Here is a 17,344-nt window from a genome sequence, read left to right as displayed (position 1 = left end):
CTGTATATCCAGCTTGAAATTCTTTATCAAATTCACATGCTCACTTCTTTCCAGATTTCTCATTCAGCATTACTGTTTGCATTCTGCATTTCTTAATACAATTCAGTACTCTTTCCATTTTTGTATATACCTGTAAGGCCGTTTACATTCCAAGTTATAATGGATAGAGAAGCTATTATGGTACTTTCTCATGTATAGTACATGTAGTTTTATTTAGTCTGTATTTCAGACTTTTGTCGTGCGTGCACATACAAATGTTAGTAGGCTGATCTTTCAAACAATTCTTTCTTATCTCCATTTGAACCTGTGCTACATTTCTCAAGAGTTTTTCCTTTAATAAAAACCATTGAACAAAAAAATACATTCTCAGAACACCACCATCCCCTAGTAATTTACATCCAATGCACAAAACTATGTACATTTTCAGCAAATGAAGTTTTATCTTCCAGATAGGAAAAACCGCCCCAAATCGGCATCTACACCCACAGGCATAAGATAATCTAAAGTTTCCCATGCGAACGTGCATGTTACAGCCTGAGTTGCTATTTACACAGATTGCTCTGTATTCTATACTTTCAGAAAATGTTGCCTTTTAGCCCTAAAAATGTGCACTGTTTACCTTTAAGTAAAACCAAATTGTGTGCTGTTCCATTGTATGTATTACAGTATTAAGGCTGCTGTTGAGGCTTCTGTCTCTTATTCACTTCCCATAATTTCAAACTTTATTTTTCACTGAACTGTTTGTCATTGTACTTTTCAGTTCACATTTCCCTCAGCAAATAAATGCTCAGAACTCTCAAAATCAATTGCTTGCACCTGAGCTTGTCTCCATGTAAATGTCAGCAAAGAGGGAGAAAATAGCTTAACAACTTGCAAATGCATGAAAGAATCTCTCTAAATGTAATTTAGAACAGAATGTAGAGAATTCCTCTAACTGCTTTCAGCTGTAGACTTTGTCTCTCACTGTGAACATTTGCTAATGGAAGAAAAGTTAATTTCTTTGCTAATGCAAGAAACGCAACATTTTACATAGCTTTCATCATTTTGTCTTATTTGGAGGCCTGTTTGTGTACAAAACATATTTATAGCTTAAGCCAAGGACACTAATCTAGGCATCCACAGTTGTAAAACCAAGGGAAAATTATCATCTTAGAACTACTACTAAATGCATTTTTTGCACCCAGCAGCCTAAGGTCACATTATATTAACTAATTTTTTCTCTTTAGAGTCGTCCTAAAAATTGAAGACACATTATGATGTATTTTCTTTATAGTCCACTGACAAGTTTAACAAAATAAACAAAAGTCCATTTTTTTCCTGTGCAACTTTTATTTGCAAGGTCATATTTCACAAATGTGATTGATTGCTTTATAATCTCACCTGTATGCACTAATTTCAGTGTTGCTGGTCATCTTCCTGATCATTTCTGTCTTTCAGTACTAAACTCTGGTTCAAATCCAAGGTACTCCTGATTCTTCTAGCCAGTTCCTGTGCTTTTTTTCCTCTCGTGTAATTTTTTTTTATTTTGGAATATTGGAAAAAGTTTCTCTGGCAAAGTGTCTCTCTTGAGCTTTATTATCAGACAAAGGAGAAGCACAGTGCCCTTCTGCTTGCTGGCTCACTTTGCTGGGTAAATGTTATTTTCTCCTTAGCCTGTTTTGCATGAAAAATGTCTGATCCTCCGGGGGGGGAACCTTGGATACAGCAGCTCGAGTCTCTCACCTGCCTTTTAGTATTCCCCTGACTCCAGGGATAAATTTGCTTCTCTTCTGCCTGGTGTTCAGGGAGTAGTCACTTTCCACAAACTTAATGTCTCCAATTATTAATAGTTTCCCTTCTACCACAGTTTTTTTTGGATCATCTCTTTCCGCTGGTATGAGCGCATCTTTGCTAATAAAGGTCTTGGCTGGTTTCCTATGGCCAGCTCTGGAGCATACACTCTGTGTGCCCAGTCCACTTGTGTATTTGTGCTTCCATAAAATTAATAGTCTGCTCCTTCCAGTTTCACTGGTACAGCAGAAAATCACAAGTTTTCTCTGTTCACTCTGTCTTCTAAAGCTATTATTTTTTTGAAACTGCTCTTCTTGAGATGCCTCTTAGCCAGCCAGCCTTTTCTTCATTTCAGCCTCTGACTTTTGCAGTTTTATCAGTTCATCTGAATAGCCAGTTAAAGTTTCTTTAATCTTTTTTTCCAGGCTTTTATTTGTGTTTATATATTCTTTTAGTGTTTCATTTATTTTAATCACCTCTGAGTACATTTGATTTATTTTTCCTCTAAATTACTGGAAGGCATCTATTGAACCAGAGCTGAAGCTTGAACTGAACAGCTGCAAGATCTTTTCCATCCAGTAATTTTTTCTTCACCTTTTCTTGTTGTTTTTTTTTTTTCTGTCAGATTCTCCATATTTCTTCCTTGCCTGCATCCAGGCAGTTTTCCATTTTAGCCAGTAACTGAATTTTGTCAGTTTCTGTTTTTACACTGGGAATGTTGAAATTATGCTGTTGATCATTGTGCAGCCACCTTGGAAGACGTCCTATGAAAATTGTATACAGTGACTATTAACATGAGAAAATGAGTAGCTGCAAAACAGTATTTTTACTGTCAGTGTTGCTATAACAGATAGCTGGAGCTTCATGATTTAAGGGCAGGCAATCTGTAATTTTCTGATACCAGATTAACTTGAAAGACAGTTAAAAAAAAAAAAAAGTAAGTACAGGGGAGATGACTGTGTTTCTCTTCCAGGCTCTGGTATCCTGTTTTAATATTCTTTCAAGTATTCAGCATATTGACAGCTCCAGTCTGCACCAGCCTGGTTATTTCCTTTTTAAAATTTTAACTAATCCAGTAAGCCTGCATAGCAGGGGGTGGTCAACCCATGAGCCTACCCAAATTCCCTTCCTAAGGAGGTGGGAACAAATAAGACAACAGAAAAGGAGAATGGATGGCACAAGTACACAGATATAATCGGCCAGTAAATCAGGAAAGTAAACTTGTATACCTTTCCTGTATCCAATGAGTCTGTCGCACTCCTTCAGCAAAATGTTTAATACAAGGGGGGAGACATTCAGTCATGTACTCCAGCCCCCTCTGCATCTTATCTACTTAGAAAGCTGCTGCCTGTTAGCTATTCAGCATTTAATGGGCTACCAGACCAACAACAACTTTGAAAGAATTATTCCGTTTTTAAACGTTGCCTTGGGGAACAGAAGATAAAACTGGCTGGTTTAACAACTCCCTGTGCCCTCCACTGGTGATAAAAAGGTAATTCCTGAAATACCTGAAAATTAGTCTAGAAAAGAGCAGCTGATTCTCCAGTTCAGTTGCTTTCACACCTTAATAGCCAGCAAAAAAAGTGCCCTCCCCTACACATGGTTGCATATTGTCATTATCACAAATTGCTGCCCCCCCCTTCCCGAATTCTGTTAATATTCTTTCGTATTGCGCTAGTACAAGTTGTAGAAAGTTAAGACCAAAGATGCTGTGATAGACCTACGCATTCATGAAGGCAACAGGATCAGTTCCTTCAAGACTCTCCGGTATGCTAGTGAATCTTAAAATATCTTTCTTCAACTTCCTTTTCTACTGGTTTCAATTCATGCTGCTCTAGTTTCACTTCAGCCCGATCAAGTTATTTTTTGTCTTATTGTTCTGCATATTTATCTCATCTAGGTGGTTAGAGTGAGTAGCAAAGATCATCTCAATTCCTGGTAAACAGTCATTTAATTTTTTATACATAATTATTCTTGCAATATGGTGCGTAATTGTTTTGAAGCCCTAGCTTTATTTTCTGTGAAAATTAAGCACCTTCCATAGCCATCCTTTGCTGTAGTGTGGATGGGACCACTGCTATATCTGCTGGCCCCCATGTTATGCTTTCGCATCATGGCATACTTACATGGCATACTTACCAGACGGGACACTCCAGCTTTCCACTGCAGTTTGTTCTTCTTTCTTATGCATCAGGTATGCCACTGCAGGAACATCGGGTTTGCAAAGCACTTTTCCCAAGACTTTTTTTTCTTCTCTGTTATGCATTAGCTTTGCCAGTATAGGAACAATCTCCAAATAACTGTGTGAACTTCCTGCGAGTTCCTACTAGTAGTGGAGCAGAGCCCAGGTTTTGCAATGATCACCTTGTCTCCATCTTACTGGTAGTAGTAGTAGTAGGCTGAATGTCAGTCGTTCCTTTTGTTTCAAATTATATTATTTAAAATCCGGAATCATAGTTTTATGCAACAGATATTGAAAGGTTAGACAGCACTGTTTGTCCTAAAAGTGCATCTTTCATGGTTTCTTGCAAGGCACATTTGGTCAAATAGGGACAGTCCCACATGAAGAGGGAGGTATCACTATTTCATTGTCCTGTTCAGTTGTAATGGCAGTAGCTTGTGTTTTTTTTTATTTTAAAAAATGCTCTTATTTTTTCCCACTGAAATTGCTGAAACAACTGCTTTTCTTTCTGTGTTTTACAAGAATTGGTCACTCATTTTCTTGATAAACATCCTTACTTGTAATGTAACTTAACTTCTGGTTTCAGTTTTTTGTTTTTGTGCACATTGTTGGTGATACAATCTGAAGGTCTTAACTTCTTAGTTCCGGAATTCTTCCAAAACCAAACCTGTCCTGGGACAAAGGTCACAGATCAAGTAGACTTTTTAAAATAATAAACATTAAATATATTAGAAGGTTATATTTGGCTGAGCTGCACAGAACTGTGCAACAGTCCTCTTGCCATGTGTTCTGCTTATGGGATTTCATTTAAACCAGGAAAGTAGAATACTGTCATTTTATTTTAAATAGCATAGGTCATTTTCTGCTAGTTGTTTATCTACTTTACCTTCTGTCACAAAGCAAATTCAATTTAATGTTGCTTTGTCCTAGACTGCTCATCTTGCAACAAAGTACAAGGAAGCTGTCACTGGCTGTTGTGCTGTATGTAGGTTTAAGTACTACAACTGATGCTAGTGCTTTTGAATGATTATTATAAACCTTGCATCTGTTAGCTAAGCTACTAACTGTGTTTGGCAGCCCTGTTGACACACTGTAAGAAACTTGGTCGACAAGGAAGACCAATCAACTTGTGTCCGTTATTTCAGACCTTTAAGTATTACTAGGCATGCATGATAGATTTCTGACAACATCTATCTACACAACACGGAGACCATCCTCGCGTCAAAAGTGATAATCTGTGAGCACCATACGGCTAGCAGAAAGTCACTTAAGTCTCCTAGAATCAGGAAGATAGTCTCCACAGATGTCTTGTAACACAAAGTTATTAACCTCACAAATATTAATGAGTCACCAAGCTGTGCAGACTGTAAACCTACCATTGGCAGCAAATCCCAGAGTCCATATAGAAATGTTCTGGTAATTGATTGCTCCACACTTGCATATTAAACATTAACAGGGTTGCAGTAGTTGTATGTCAGTCAGTGGTATCCACAATGTTGCAAGGTCTCTTCAGTCCCCACTGTAGACATATGAATATGACCTATTGAGACTTTCAGTGCTCAGCCCTGAAAGACCTGCAGAGAAACTTCTGTCTCACTATGCATGTCTCGGATGCAGGTAAGGCTATGGTCCCGAGTGGAATCCTACCTTCACCACAAATGCTTTTTAAATATAACAAAAATTAATTGCCTTTAAAAGCCAAGTAGTTAGCGACATACTAAGGATATCCAGAATATGTTTGCAAGGGAAGAGGTGGTAAACGTCTACTTTAAATGACCAAATTCCCATAAAGCCGAATGTCATTTTGCTGAGACGGAAATAACAAAACTGAAAATACTGCACCATGTAGTTTTCCCCAGGCAAATAAACACTTCCAATGTGGGGAAACTTGTGATTATGGAGTTAGTATATACATCGGGGTGAGGGTTAGTTTCAAATAATATGGTGTGTTGTAGTGTAGTTTTGGGCAAGTGGTAAACAGACCTACCTGCTTCACTAAAGGTGACCTGCACTTCATTTTCCATGGCTTCTGCTTACTAGCCTTAACCATTGCTGTCCCCATAGTGCATTTTTAGGCAGAAACTATCAAATGGACTTGGCAATATGGCAAATAAAAGTACAACATATAGCACACTACAAAAGTGATTTTATATCATGAGTTCCTTTCTCTGTGCCAGAAGTCTTTTTATAGTAAATTGTCTGATCTGTTGCCACTGTAGGACACCCTCCATATCCCCAGGCAATCCTGAGTGATTCTTAAGTGTACTTAGAGCAACCCAAAATGAAAAATAAGTTTTATGATGATTGATTTATATGTATATGTTAATAACTTTGTGCACTTCTACCTCAGGTTGGCTCTACCTAAAGATTCCTGGACTTGATAATTAATTCACTATAAGAAGTAGTTGACCATCCCATAGGAGCACTCTAGACCTATTCCTTGCCAACAAAGTCACTTCTGGAAAGTGAATCATAAGGTGGCCTAAAGAATCTATATCCTGTTGCAAGGCAAAGACCGAAAGATAAAGATAGTCAGACACACACCCTTCATAAGGGATGCCAGCAAGAGCCTGCTCACCAGTCCACAAAACATCAAAGGCATATGGAAGGAGTATTTCCAGCAGCTTCTGAATAAAGAAACCCGCACAGAAGCTGTACTGCTGCAGAAACAGCCTACAATGCGAGAAGTCTACCCTTGAACTGTAGCACTAAGGAAAATGAAGTCAGGGAAGGCAGGCTCCGATGAGGTCACAGCAGATATCAAAAGGTGCTGGGTGAGATAGGGGAGAAATGGCTCCTGAGGGTACTCCTAGCAGTGTGGAGAGAAAGGCGCAGCCCAGATGACTGAAGAATAAGCATACTCGTGCCATTATACAAGTGCAAAGGTCACATCCACAACTGTGGGAAGTACAGAGGAATTAAACTCCTATCACATTGTATGAAAGTTCTAGAGAGGTTGATTAATAAATGGATACGCGAGTAGTAAAATGTAATATGGGAGATGAGCAGTTCGGATTCAGGTCAGGATGCAGCACAACTGACCTGATGTTTGCAGTGAGGCAGATAGTTGAGAAGAAGCTAGAGATGAGGAAAGAGACCATCTGGGCATTCCTAGACTTGGATAATGCATATGATATGGTGCCAAGATAGCCGATCTGAGCAGTACTGCAGTGGTTCAAAGTCCCAGAAACATTGATGAAATTAGTGCAGACTGTGTACAAGGACCCAGTGACTCAAGTACAAACAGTGTTCAGCCTCACAGAGGGGTTCCCAGTGAGAGTAGGTATACACTAGGGGTCACCTCTGAGCCCACTGCTGTTCATACTGGTGATGGACTACATTAACAAACAGGTTGGAGGGGACAGATCAAAGTTGCTGTATGCGGATGATGTGGCATTACAGGCAGACTCTGTGCAAGCTCTCCAGCAAAGTAGAGAGCAATGGAATGCAAAACTGAAGGCACATGGGATGAAATGAAGCACAGATAAGACAGTGGTAATGGCAGCAAACTGGAGAAATCAGAAGGTGAGAGTTACGATAGAGGGAAGATAGTGGAACAGGTAAACAGCTTCAAGTGTCTGGGAGGGTTGGTTGAGGAGAAAGGAAGTCTGAATGAACAGGTCAAAGCTAAAATTAAAGGGGCTGCAGCCAGCTGGCATAGAGTGCCGGGTATAGTCTATGATAGAAGAATGCCAAAGAAGCTGAAAAGTAAGGTGTACAAGACAGTGGTGCAACCAATACTCCTACATGGTACAGAAGCCTGGGCAGTAAAGGAAGAGCAGATGAAGAAGGTAGAGGTGATGGAGTGCCTCAGAAGGGTGGTAAGATGGACTCTGAGACAGACCAAGAAATGAGGACATAAGAACAGAAGCCAAAGTAGCTCCAATTGCAGAAAAGATCAAAAGAACAGATTATGGTGGTTTTGCAGAAAGTCTGGTGAAGAAGATTTGGGATAGACGGGAAGAAGGTAAGAGGAAGCTAGGACGTCCAGCAAAGAGGTGGATGGATTGTGTGAAAGAAGATCTGCGACAGTCAAGCATGAGTGTTGACGGCAGGAATGTGGTATTTAATCGAGAGAGATGGCGACCGTGAACACAATTCCTCGACCCCATGTAGAAAATGGGGGAAAGGGGTTGATGATAGGCTCCTCATGTACCACCCCAGTAGTATCATCATCTGTGATTTTGAAATCTGCCATTAACCATTTTTTAGTGAACTACTCCTTTTAAAGTCCCAAAACACTCCTTACACCTAACTGTTTTGAAGTTAAGGACTTCAGATAGACGACCTTACTCCAATGCAAGCTCTTGAAATTTCCTTGCAGTATCACTACTCCCTCTGCAACTTCAACAGATACTTATGCAACTGATCGACCTAAGTAAGATCTGTAACAAAGGAAGATAAAACAAATCTTAGTCCGTGTATTTTAAAAGATTTTCAATGGGATCTGTACAGAACTGAAAATTGATATCAGGAAGATTAGAGCAAAACATGAACTGTAACTATTTTGTCTGTCTGTGTGTTTTATGTATTTATTAACATTTTTATTAACATTTGTTTTCCTGGAAAGAGTAACTGGGCAGGAAAAGATTAATTGCAGGCCTAAATAGACAAACTCCACAGACTTCAAATGTAACTTCTTACTAAATGACAAGTACACAGTTGCAAAACCAAAATTGAATATAATCAAGACTTCAAATATTTATAAATAATAAACATAAAAGTAGTCATTCAAGAATTATAGTGATGGGCAGAAAAGTCAAGAATTGTTCAGGTAGAGAGAGGGGGCGATTAAAAGTGAAAGTTACATTTAATATAACCTAGTAATAAATTTAACTGGGGAAGGGCCACGGTGGTGCAGCGGTTAGCGTTGTCACCTCACAGCAAGAGGTTCTTCTGTTCGATTCTCGGCTGCAGTGCCTTCTGTGTGCAGTCCGCGTGCCCTCCCCACAGTCAAATGACATCTGAAGACATGCAGGTAGGTGCGTGAATGGGTCTACCTTCTTTGAAGGTTGGGTGCTGGGCTGGCAACTTGGCACCGTAAAAATCCACTGCCAGCCATTAGCAGACCGGAGTTCCACTGTGGCGACCCCTAACCGGGATAAGCCGAAAGATGTGCAATAAATTTAACTGGGAAATTTCATGGGATCATAGAAAGTTACTAGACTTTTGGCCCTGAGGCCTTATAAGCCTAGCCAAGAGTTTAGCCTATGCGTAGACAAATCAGCACCCGATGACCCTGTCCAGCAGGGACACTGGTGGAATCCCAGGGGTGTATTTTCTATTTCCCATCCAGTTATCTAGATTGTGCTTAAAAGGGGTAAACAGGTACCCCGCTTGACAAGAAGAAGTTTATGCCATAGGTGGATGAGGCTCTAGGACACATCTGTCCCACCAGGAAGTCCTATTGATGTCACAGACCAGGTTGAGGCCACGTGTGCAGGTTACTCAAGTGGAGCTTGACTTGCGGATATGCAGCAGTCCCATCAAGGCAGAGTCCAAGATCACCTTGTATGCCAGAGGTCACCTGTGAGGAATCTGTATGAAACAGAGTAGAGGCATAGGGCTTTCAGCCCGTCTGTGTATGGTAGATGTTTGAGGCCCTGGATTCTCCTGTTGAGGAACCTCTGTGGTCTCTCCAGCTGTTGCATGTGCTTTGCAAGGTACATGCCAAATGGGGCATTGTACTCAATAATGGGCCTTATGAGGGAAGAATACAGGGATGTTATGACTTCTTGTCCCTGGGTGAGATACCCTTACTTAAGAGGTGGGCCATATAGAAAGCTTTCCGTACAGTGGAAGCAACATGGTGGTCAAAAGTTGGGCTGCTGTCAATCTGGGTGCCTAAATCCCTCACGACTGACTCCGTGCTTAGAACATTGTTATTCATGTGATAGTTTGTGGGGACATCTCTCTCTCCCCAAAAGAGTTGATGCATTTTTTCGTATTCGGCCTGAGGCTGTGTTTCTGGCACCAGTCATTTGTTTGGGTGAGATCCTCTTGGTTAATCTCTGAGAGCATTGGACAGAGTTCCATATTTCAGTGACCTAGATTGAGTAATGAGCATCTCCTGCTTGATTTATTGGACTACTGAATATTATGTTTTGTCTTGATTGTGCATAATGCTGAATGATCCCTGGTAGGGTTAGGCATTTGTGTAGGCGAGTTAGAGGCATTTCAAGCCAGTTCAGTTAATTTAGGGAAGTGCAATAGTGTAACCTATAATGTAAACGTGTGGCAAATTTTGCCACATTATTGTATTTTTCTAGTGTAGATGCAAGTGTCGTCTGTAGATTTGTCAAAATTAAAGAGCCATATTGTAGAGGAAGGTAGATGCCAGGATTTCTTTGAGGTGTATTTGAGGGAGTACATGATTTCTACAGTGTCCCAAGTTTTTGATCTATTTGAATTTCATGCTGCCATCTATAATCTCCTCCAACAGTATTGTGTTTCTATTTTTGTATTATTTTTAGGAAGGCAACAGTGAAGGCAGCCCTGTTCAGGTTGTATGATTTGAGATGGGGTAGGAGTAGCTGTGTTTCCATTGGATGTAGTAGGAACTCTGTGATGTCCTTAGATTCACCACTGCTGTATTCCTTACTGATTGGATTCCCTCAAGTCTGCCAAAGTCTACCATTGCTTTAAGGTATTCTGAATGTCACCTACACACTCCTCGCATAGAGTAGGGCATAATAGTGACATTCAGGCATACCATCCTCAGAACTTCTTTGCCGCCAGTTCAAACACTGTTTTTAACCATCTGTCTGCCTCCATTTTTTTTTCCATCTTTTGGAATTCCAGTGATTTCTCTTGTTTGCTGAAGTCCTCACCGTTGCAGAAAAGTATCCAGTTGTCTTTTTGTGTGTGTGCGTGCGCATGTGCTGTTTGGGGAGTTAATGTCATCCAGGAACAGTAAGATTCCCCATAAAGATTGCCACAGTAAATGCCTTTTTGTCTCGGACCTTCTCACGACTGTATATCTTGTTCTATTTGTCAGGTGTTTGTTCCAAAAACCCTTCTTAGTAGACTTTCTTCCCTTTTCCTTGTATCTTGAGAACCAGAGTCTTAAGCTGGTTGCTAAAGATACCATGGATGGAACTTCCTGCCCTGAGAGTCAGCCATCAGAGAGGAAAAAGGTAAAGACTAGACTCTTCTGCTGTCCAGCCTCTGCCGGGGGTTTCTCCTCAGGTTATTAGAAACTCTCCTGTTTGTGTTGTGAGACTCCTCTGCCGCATCCGGGTTGGAGGCTGGAGAGGTGCTGGCTGGCAGTATGTCCGAGGCTTTGCAGGCATCTTTTTCGAGCATTCAAGGGGAACCATGGTTGATTTGTTTCCAAGGGGTCAAGGGGGTTCCACAGTTTTTTCTTGGGGAAGAAGTTCCTACTACTATTGTGGACTGCCGTCTCAAGTCAGGACCCACTCAGTTTTCTTGGATGGATGTCCCCTTACAAAAGAAACAGAAAACTAGATATGTTTCTTCTACTCCTAGGGATCCACAAAGTGAGCGGCAGGCCTTTACTCGGGGGTTATTTAATGCTTTACTGTCGTTAAAGCATTCTCAAGGGGTTTTGGTTCCTGCTTTTCCTTGGTGGTCTTCACCTAAAAGGCCCAGGGAATTCAATTCTTCTGAGGAAGAGTTGGATTCTGATGAATTCCTTACTTATTCTACCCAGATTATTTATCCTTTAGACTGTGGGTCTGAGGAGGAGGACTGTAATAGTCCAGAAACTTACTTTGGCGCCACAATCTCTCTAGGATGGTGGGATTTGTTTCCAATATCCATAAGCGGTAGTATGAGTTACTGCAGATGATTCTCCTAAATCTGTGTCTATTCCTCCTGTCTTGGCTGCTTTACTAGATATTTTTTCTAATGCCTCTAAAGCACCTGATTCTCTGCCCCCTGCTCCCAAAAAGTCTGCTAGGTGTTATATGGTGCCTGAGGACTGTTCCTTTCTGTTCAAATTTCCTGCTGCTGACCCCTCTGTGGTGTCTAACTTCTAAGATGTCTCAGTTGCTTCCTTTGTCCAAGTTACTGCCTTCTGACAAGGACAGCAAAACCATGGACAGGCTGGGTAAGAAGGTTTTTATTACTTCTGCCACCCTAGCTTTTAGGGCTATTAATTATCAGATCCATATATCTAGGTATGTGTTTGCTCTTCTTTCTCAAACTTGTCAGTTTTTTTGCTGTCTTCCAGACTCTGAGTAAATCTTCTTCCCTTTCCCTGCTAGGGACTTCCTCAAGTAGTTTGTCATTCTATCATATGATGTTAGGATGCAGTGGATGCCACTTCTAGGGCTGCTGCTTTTGGTTCTGTACTGAGGAGGTATGATTGGCTTAGTCTTCAACCTTTACCCGATGATATTAAGACTAAGTTGCTGGATGCTCCTCCGGATACTAAACTCTTGTTTGGGGAAGCAGCTGCTGCTTTGTTCATGTCTCCCTTCAAGACAAGGGGAAGAACTTACAGGAGCTTAAACATGTCTTTGTTTCTCCTGTGCCTAAATTTCAGGGAAACTAGCCTTCTAAGCCAGCCTTTGTTCATAGGATATCTTGCCCTCCTTCCAAAGGTAAAAAGGGTGATAAATAGGCTCCTCCTGCTAAAGCCACTCAGACTGCAGAGATTCTGAAGCCTTTGTTTCCTGACAAACCAAGTGCTGTCTGACTATCCACCTGTTCCCAGCCACATTCCTCTTTCTTTGCCTTCATCTTTCTCTTCTTGTTTGGCTTCGGATCACCCAAGATTCTTGGGTTCTGTCAATTATTCTTCAGGGGTAGTTCTTGGTATGAAATTCCTGTCCTCCTCTTATGGGCATTCCTCAACCTCCTCGGGGACAACTTCTTTCTTTCTTTCTTCGACATCTGTTGTCTCAGGGTACTATTCAAGACGTGCCTGTGTCCCAAAGGGAGAAGGGATTTTATTCAAGAATGCTTCTAGTGCCCAGAAAACATATATGGAAACTGATTCTAGACCTCTCTCATCTAAACACTTTTTTCTGAAGGTGCCTTCCTTTTCGATGTTGTCCCTTCAGACCTTTTTTCCTTTTGCTACCTCCAGATCTTCTGGTGTTTCTGGATTTCAAGGGTGCTTATCTCCATTTTCCGATCCATCTTCTCTTCAGGAGATTTTTGCATTTCTCTATTGCTTTCTGGCATTTTCAGTTTTGTGCTTTGCCCTTTGGCTTTTCTACTGCTCCAAGGGTGTTCACCATATGCCTTGCTCCTGTGATTGCTTTTTGCAGCCGTCAAGGGATCCAGATATTTTCTTATTTGGATGACCTGCTGATTCAGGCATTCTCTCCAGAGATCCTTCTGCAAAATATTTGTTTTACCATTTCTCTTCAAAGTCTGGGGTTCACGGTAAACCTTTTAAAAAGTCTTCCCCTGACTCCTTCTCAGGATCATGTCTTTCTGGGTTACGGGATTCAGATGGTGCCAATGCTGTCATCTCCTGCCCCCTCTAAAGGCCTTAACTCGAATTTCTTATTTCAAACTCTTCTTCCCCTGGCTTCCATTACAGCCAGGGAGTTTCTCGGAGCTCTGGAGTTCATGGCTTCCACCATTCTAATCCTTCTGGCCAAACCTCACATGAGGAAGTTCAGTGGTTTCTGAAGATGGAGTGGCTTCAACACGTGCATCCCCTAGACTTTATAGGTTCATAGGTGTGTACTAGGCTAATGGCCCTGAACCCTTTACAAGCCTAGCCATAGGATTACCCTTGAACCACACAAAAAAGGCAACGAGTAAAGTCGTAGCTACAAAACAACAAAAGTTTAGTTTGTTCATATTGTGCCACCCAACCTTATTTCCCAGTGCCTCTGTCGAGTAAAGCCACTGGAGTTATCCCTGGGGTGAATTTTCTGTTTCCCATCCACTTATCAAGATCTCTCTTGAAGAGGGTCAGTGAGGTGCACTGCTGGTCATGTATGGGAAGCATATTCCATAGCATGGGCGGTCTTTGGGTTATGAACATGTCCCTCCAGCATGTTCTGTTAATTGTGGTAATGAGGGCTCTGGAGCATGTGGTGGGGCAGAATTGGGATTTCTTTAGAGGTAGCATTTCTAACAGAGCTGGGTCAGACATGGCTTTGTAAGTCAAACAGAAATCGCCTCTAAGTAGGCGATATGAGACCGAGAATAGTTGGAGTTCTTTGAGTCTGTCCATATAGGAAAAGTGTTTAAGGCCTAGGATACTCTTTGTGAGGTACTTTTGCGGCCTCTCCAGTTGTTGCAGGTGGCTAGTGAGGTACATGCCAAATGGGGTGTTGTACTCTGATTGGCCTAATGAGGGAGACAATTACCTATTTTTCTTCCTGGATGCAAAACCCTTAGTAATTAGATGTGCCACATAGAAGGACTTTCTGACCACAGTGGCAATGTGGTGGTCAAAAGAGAGGTTGCTGTCAGCCTGTGTTCCCAGATCTCTTATAATGCCTTCTGTGTTCAGTGGATTACCATCAATGTGGTAATTCATGGGAACTGGGTTTTTCCCAAAGGGGTGATGACATCATTTTTTTGGCATTTGGGTTAAGGCCATGGTTCTGACGCCAGTCGTTGGTATCATTGAGGCTCTTCTGTAAGATATCAACATCACTTGGGGAGTTAATAATAGCTCCCAACTTGCAATAGTCTTTGTCAGCTAGAGTCCCTTCATGTTGGCCTGGACTTCAGAGAAGTAAATACCAAACAGGAGAGGACTGAGGGCCCAGGACTGAACCTTGTGGGACTCCACTCGTGACTAGTCGGCAGTCTGACTTGGAATCGGCTACTTTCACACTGTGGGTTCTGTGAGCCAGTTTGCAACCCACTTAGTGATGTAGGAGTTGATGCCTAGCTTTATTGAGTTTTTCTGTGATTCCTGAATTGGGGAATGGTATAAGCCTTGGCCAGATTAAGGTAGGCTGTATGAACCACCTTGCCTTCATCCACAGCTCTGGTGACTGACTCAACTGTAATTGTGTGTTTTTTTTTTTTTTTTTTTTTTTTTTTTTTAATGCAATCTGTTTGTAATGCAAACGGTCTTTGAAGCAATTCGTGTAAGTAAACTTTGTGTTGTGGAGCTTTTCTTCCCCGGGCCTCCACTGAAAATGGGCCCCCCAAGCCCAGTGGACCCTCCCTGGTCATCAAATTGGAATAAATAAAATATAAGAAGTCGACCAAGTTGAGCAGGCATGATCTACCCTTCACAAAACCAAACTGTGTGGGATCCAGAGCTTGGAGATTCCCTATATCCTTGTTTATTAGGTCTATGATGATGTGTTCATAGCTTTGCGTATCAATTTTTTTTTTTTTTTTTTTTTTTTTTTTTTTTAATTAATCCTGGCAATAATGCAAATACCAAGACTGTGCACTTTTTTATTGTGAGACTTGCACATTCAGCTGTTGTCGTTTTTATCATACTGTCAGTTATTTATTCTGTATAAAATGGTCTGTATATCAGTGTCGTCTTGGTGAGATTTGTTAAAACAAGAGTCCACCTTGAGAAGATACTTACCAAGACGGGTCTCCCTGTATGAATTTTAAAATGCATTATGAAATTTGTTTGACACTGGTTTAAACATCAGGCATTTCTAGTAACTTATTTGTTTTCACTTCTGTCTGCAGGTTACAGTTGATATTGCTCCTGCCTTGCCCTACACTGAATCATGTTCTGCACTGTGAGAAGCTGAAGACATATTTTGGTAGTGTTGACAACATCTGCATCATCTGAAGATGTTTTCCCAGCGAGAACTGGTTCAGTGGCTCGGTTTTGCCCCCTTTGAAATGTTTGTACATTTGTTCTCTCTCTTGCTGTTCTCTGTTCTTTTAGCCCTGAAAGTTGATAACTTTGTCTCCACTTTGGAGTGGTGGTATGTCTTTACCCCTCTGTTTGCTGCAGATGGCGTTAGTACTTACTTTACCACAATTGTATCAATCCGTCTTTTCAGGGACAGTGAGAAGCGCCTTGCTGTGTTACGTCTGTTTTGGATCCTTACAGTCCTCAGTCTAAAATTTGTATTTGAGATGCTTCTTTGTCAGAAACTGGTCGAGCAGGCCAAAGAATTGTGGTATGGACTTATTGTGTCCCCTATATTCATCCTGCTTCAGCTGCTTGTAATCCGAGCATGCAGAGTAAACTGAATTAATGTCTCTGACGTGGGGTTGAACAACCTTGTTTTTACGAACTAGTATGTGATGATGCAAACATCCATACAGCATGAGAACGGTTGTATAGCTACAATTGAGGAAATTCCGGCTGTAATCCCGGTCTCTTTTTTTCCTGTGAGTTTGAGAAGTGTGATTTGGACCTTTGAGAGCAAATGCAATTGGAACTTAAATACTACTGGAGTACTTATATCGGTACTTGTAAGAAAACTTTGGAGGTATGGAATTTCCTCGTATAAACCAGGTTATAAAGAACTAGGTGCAAGATCTACTTCTCTCTCTCTATTATTGGACAAGTCACCAAGTTACTGAAAGAGTAAGACTTGAATGGTTCTAATGCTGAACTGACAGTACTAGAAAGAAGAGGCACAAAGTCAAGTAGTGCATTGTTAAGATTTGACATGAAAGTACTTCATGAACTGTATCTAAAGGACATACATTTTCCAAATGTTATCTTAAATATGTTTGCATATTTTTGTTTTTTAATGTAAATATTAAAGAACTTCAAGCTACCAATTTCATATCTGCAAATGGTTACTTTGAAAATGTGCTGTGAAAAAGTAAATCTTAATTTAAGCACATTCTAGAAGTAGGTAATTTCATACAGGAGTTCAACAGCATTACAGTCACAACACTACAACCTTTTCTTTCTGCAGTGCTGGCATCATGACTGTGTGATTTTATGCATCACAAAGGGAATAGTCTTCTTAACTGTATGCTAATTTTTTCCTGTCCTATATTTGTGCTTATTTCTTTTAACCGTCAAGGAAGTGATGTGCATGTTCAGTTGAATTCTTTGCCTTTGTTATTGTCAGTTTTTTATACATTATCTTTTTGTGTGTGTTTTTGTATGTAGAAAGTGTAATGTCTATGCAGGTGGTAGTTTTCTAATTTTGTATCCGCATTCAGCAGTCTAATTAGAAAATCCGTGGGTGATGTAGCCCAGGTTTCCTGCAAGACTTTCAGCCCAGCTAAGAGGTTATAGTGCTAGATATGTATATATAAACTCTTTTTTTTCTTGCTAAGAAGTTAGCAACAATAGGTAAAGGATTTTTGTTGGTTTGCTTTTTCTCCTGTTTTGGGATGTTATTGTTTTCTAAGTCTGCAAGAAGAAACTCCAAATCAAGATATCCAGCATCTTTTATTGTAAATAAAATCAACTTCTAGCAATTTAACTCTTCCGTTTTCCTCTGCCTGTGGCTGTCATGTGTGTTGCTTAACCCCTTTGCAGGCTTTTTCTCTTTAGTTAGA

The 17,344-nt window shown here is 40.8% G+C and overlaps 1 protein-coding gene across 1 annotated transcript in view; it reads left to right on the top strand.

The window, feature by feature from the left end:
• Positions 1-16,614, top strand: part of TMEM203 (transmembrane protein 203) — a 35,411-nt gene extending 18,797 nt beyond the window's left edge. The window contains exon 2 of the mRNA XM_044057791.1: positions 15,554-16,614. Within this exon, the coding sequence (XP_043913726.1) occupies positions 15,662-16,069 (408 nt within the window). The 5' untranslated portion in view covers positions 15,554-15,661 and the 3' untranslated portion in view covers positions 16,070-16,614. The remainder of the gene's footprint in view (positions 1-15,553) is intronic.
• Positions 16,615-17,344: the final 730 nt, after the last annotated feature.

This window comes from Protopterus annectens, chromosome 16.part0 (assembly GCF_019279795.1).
Source record: "Protopterus annectens isolate FY-2018-M chromosome 16.part0, PAN1.0, whole genome shotgun sequence".
Taxonomy (NCBI): domain Eukaryota; kingdom Metazoa; phylum Chordata; order Ceratodontiformes; family Protopteridae; genus Protopterus; species Protopterus annectens.
The sequence above is the reverse complement of the archived record's forward strand: the minus strand, read 5'-3'. Positions and strand labels throughout refer to the sequence as shown.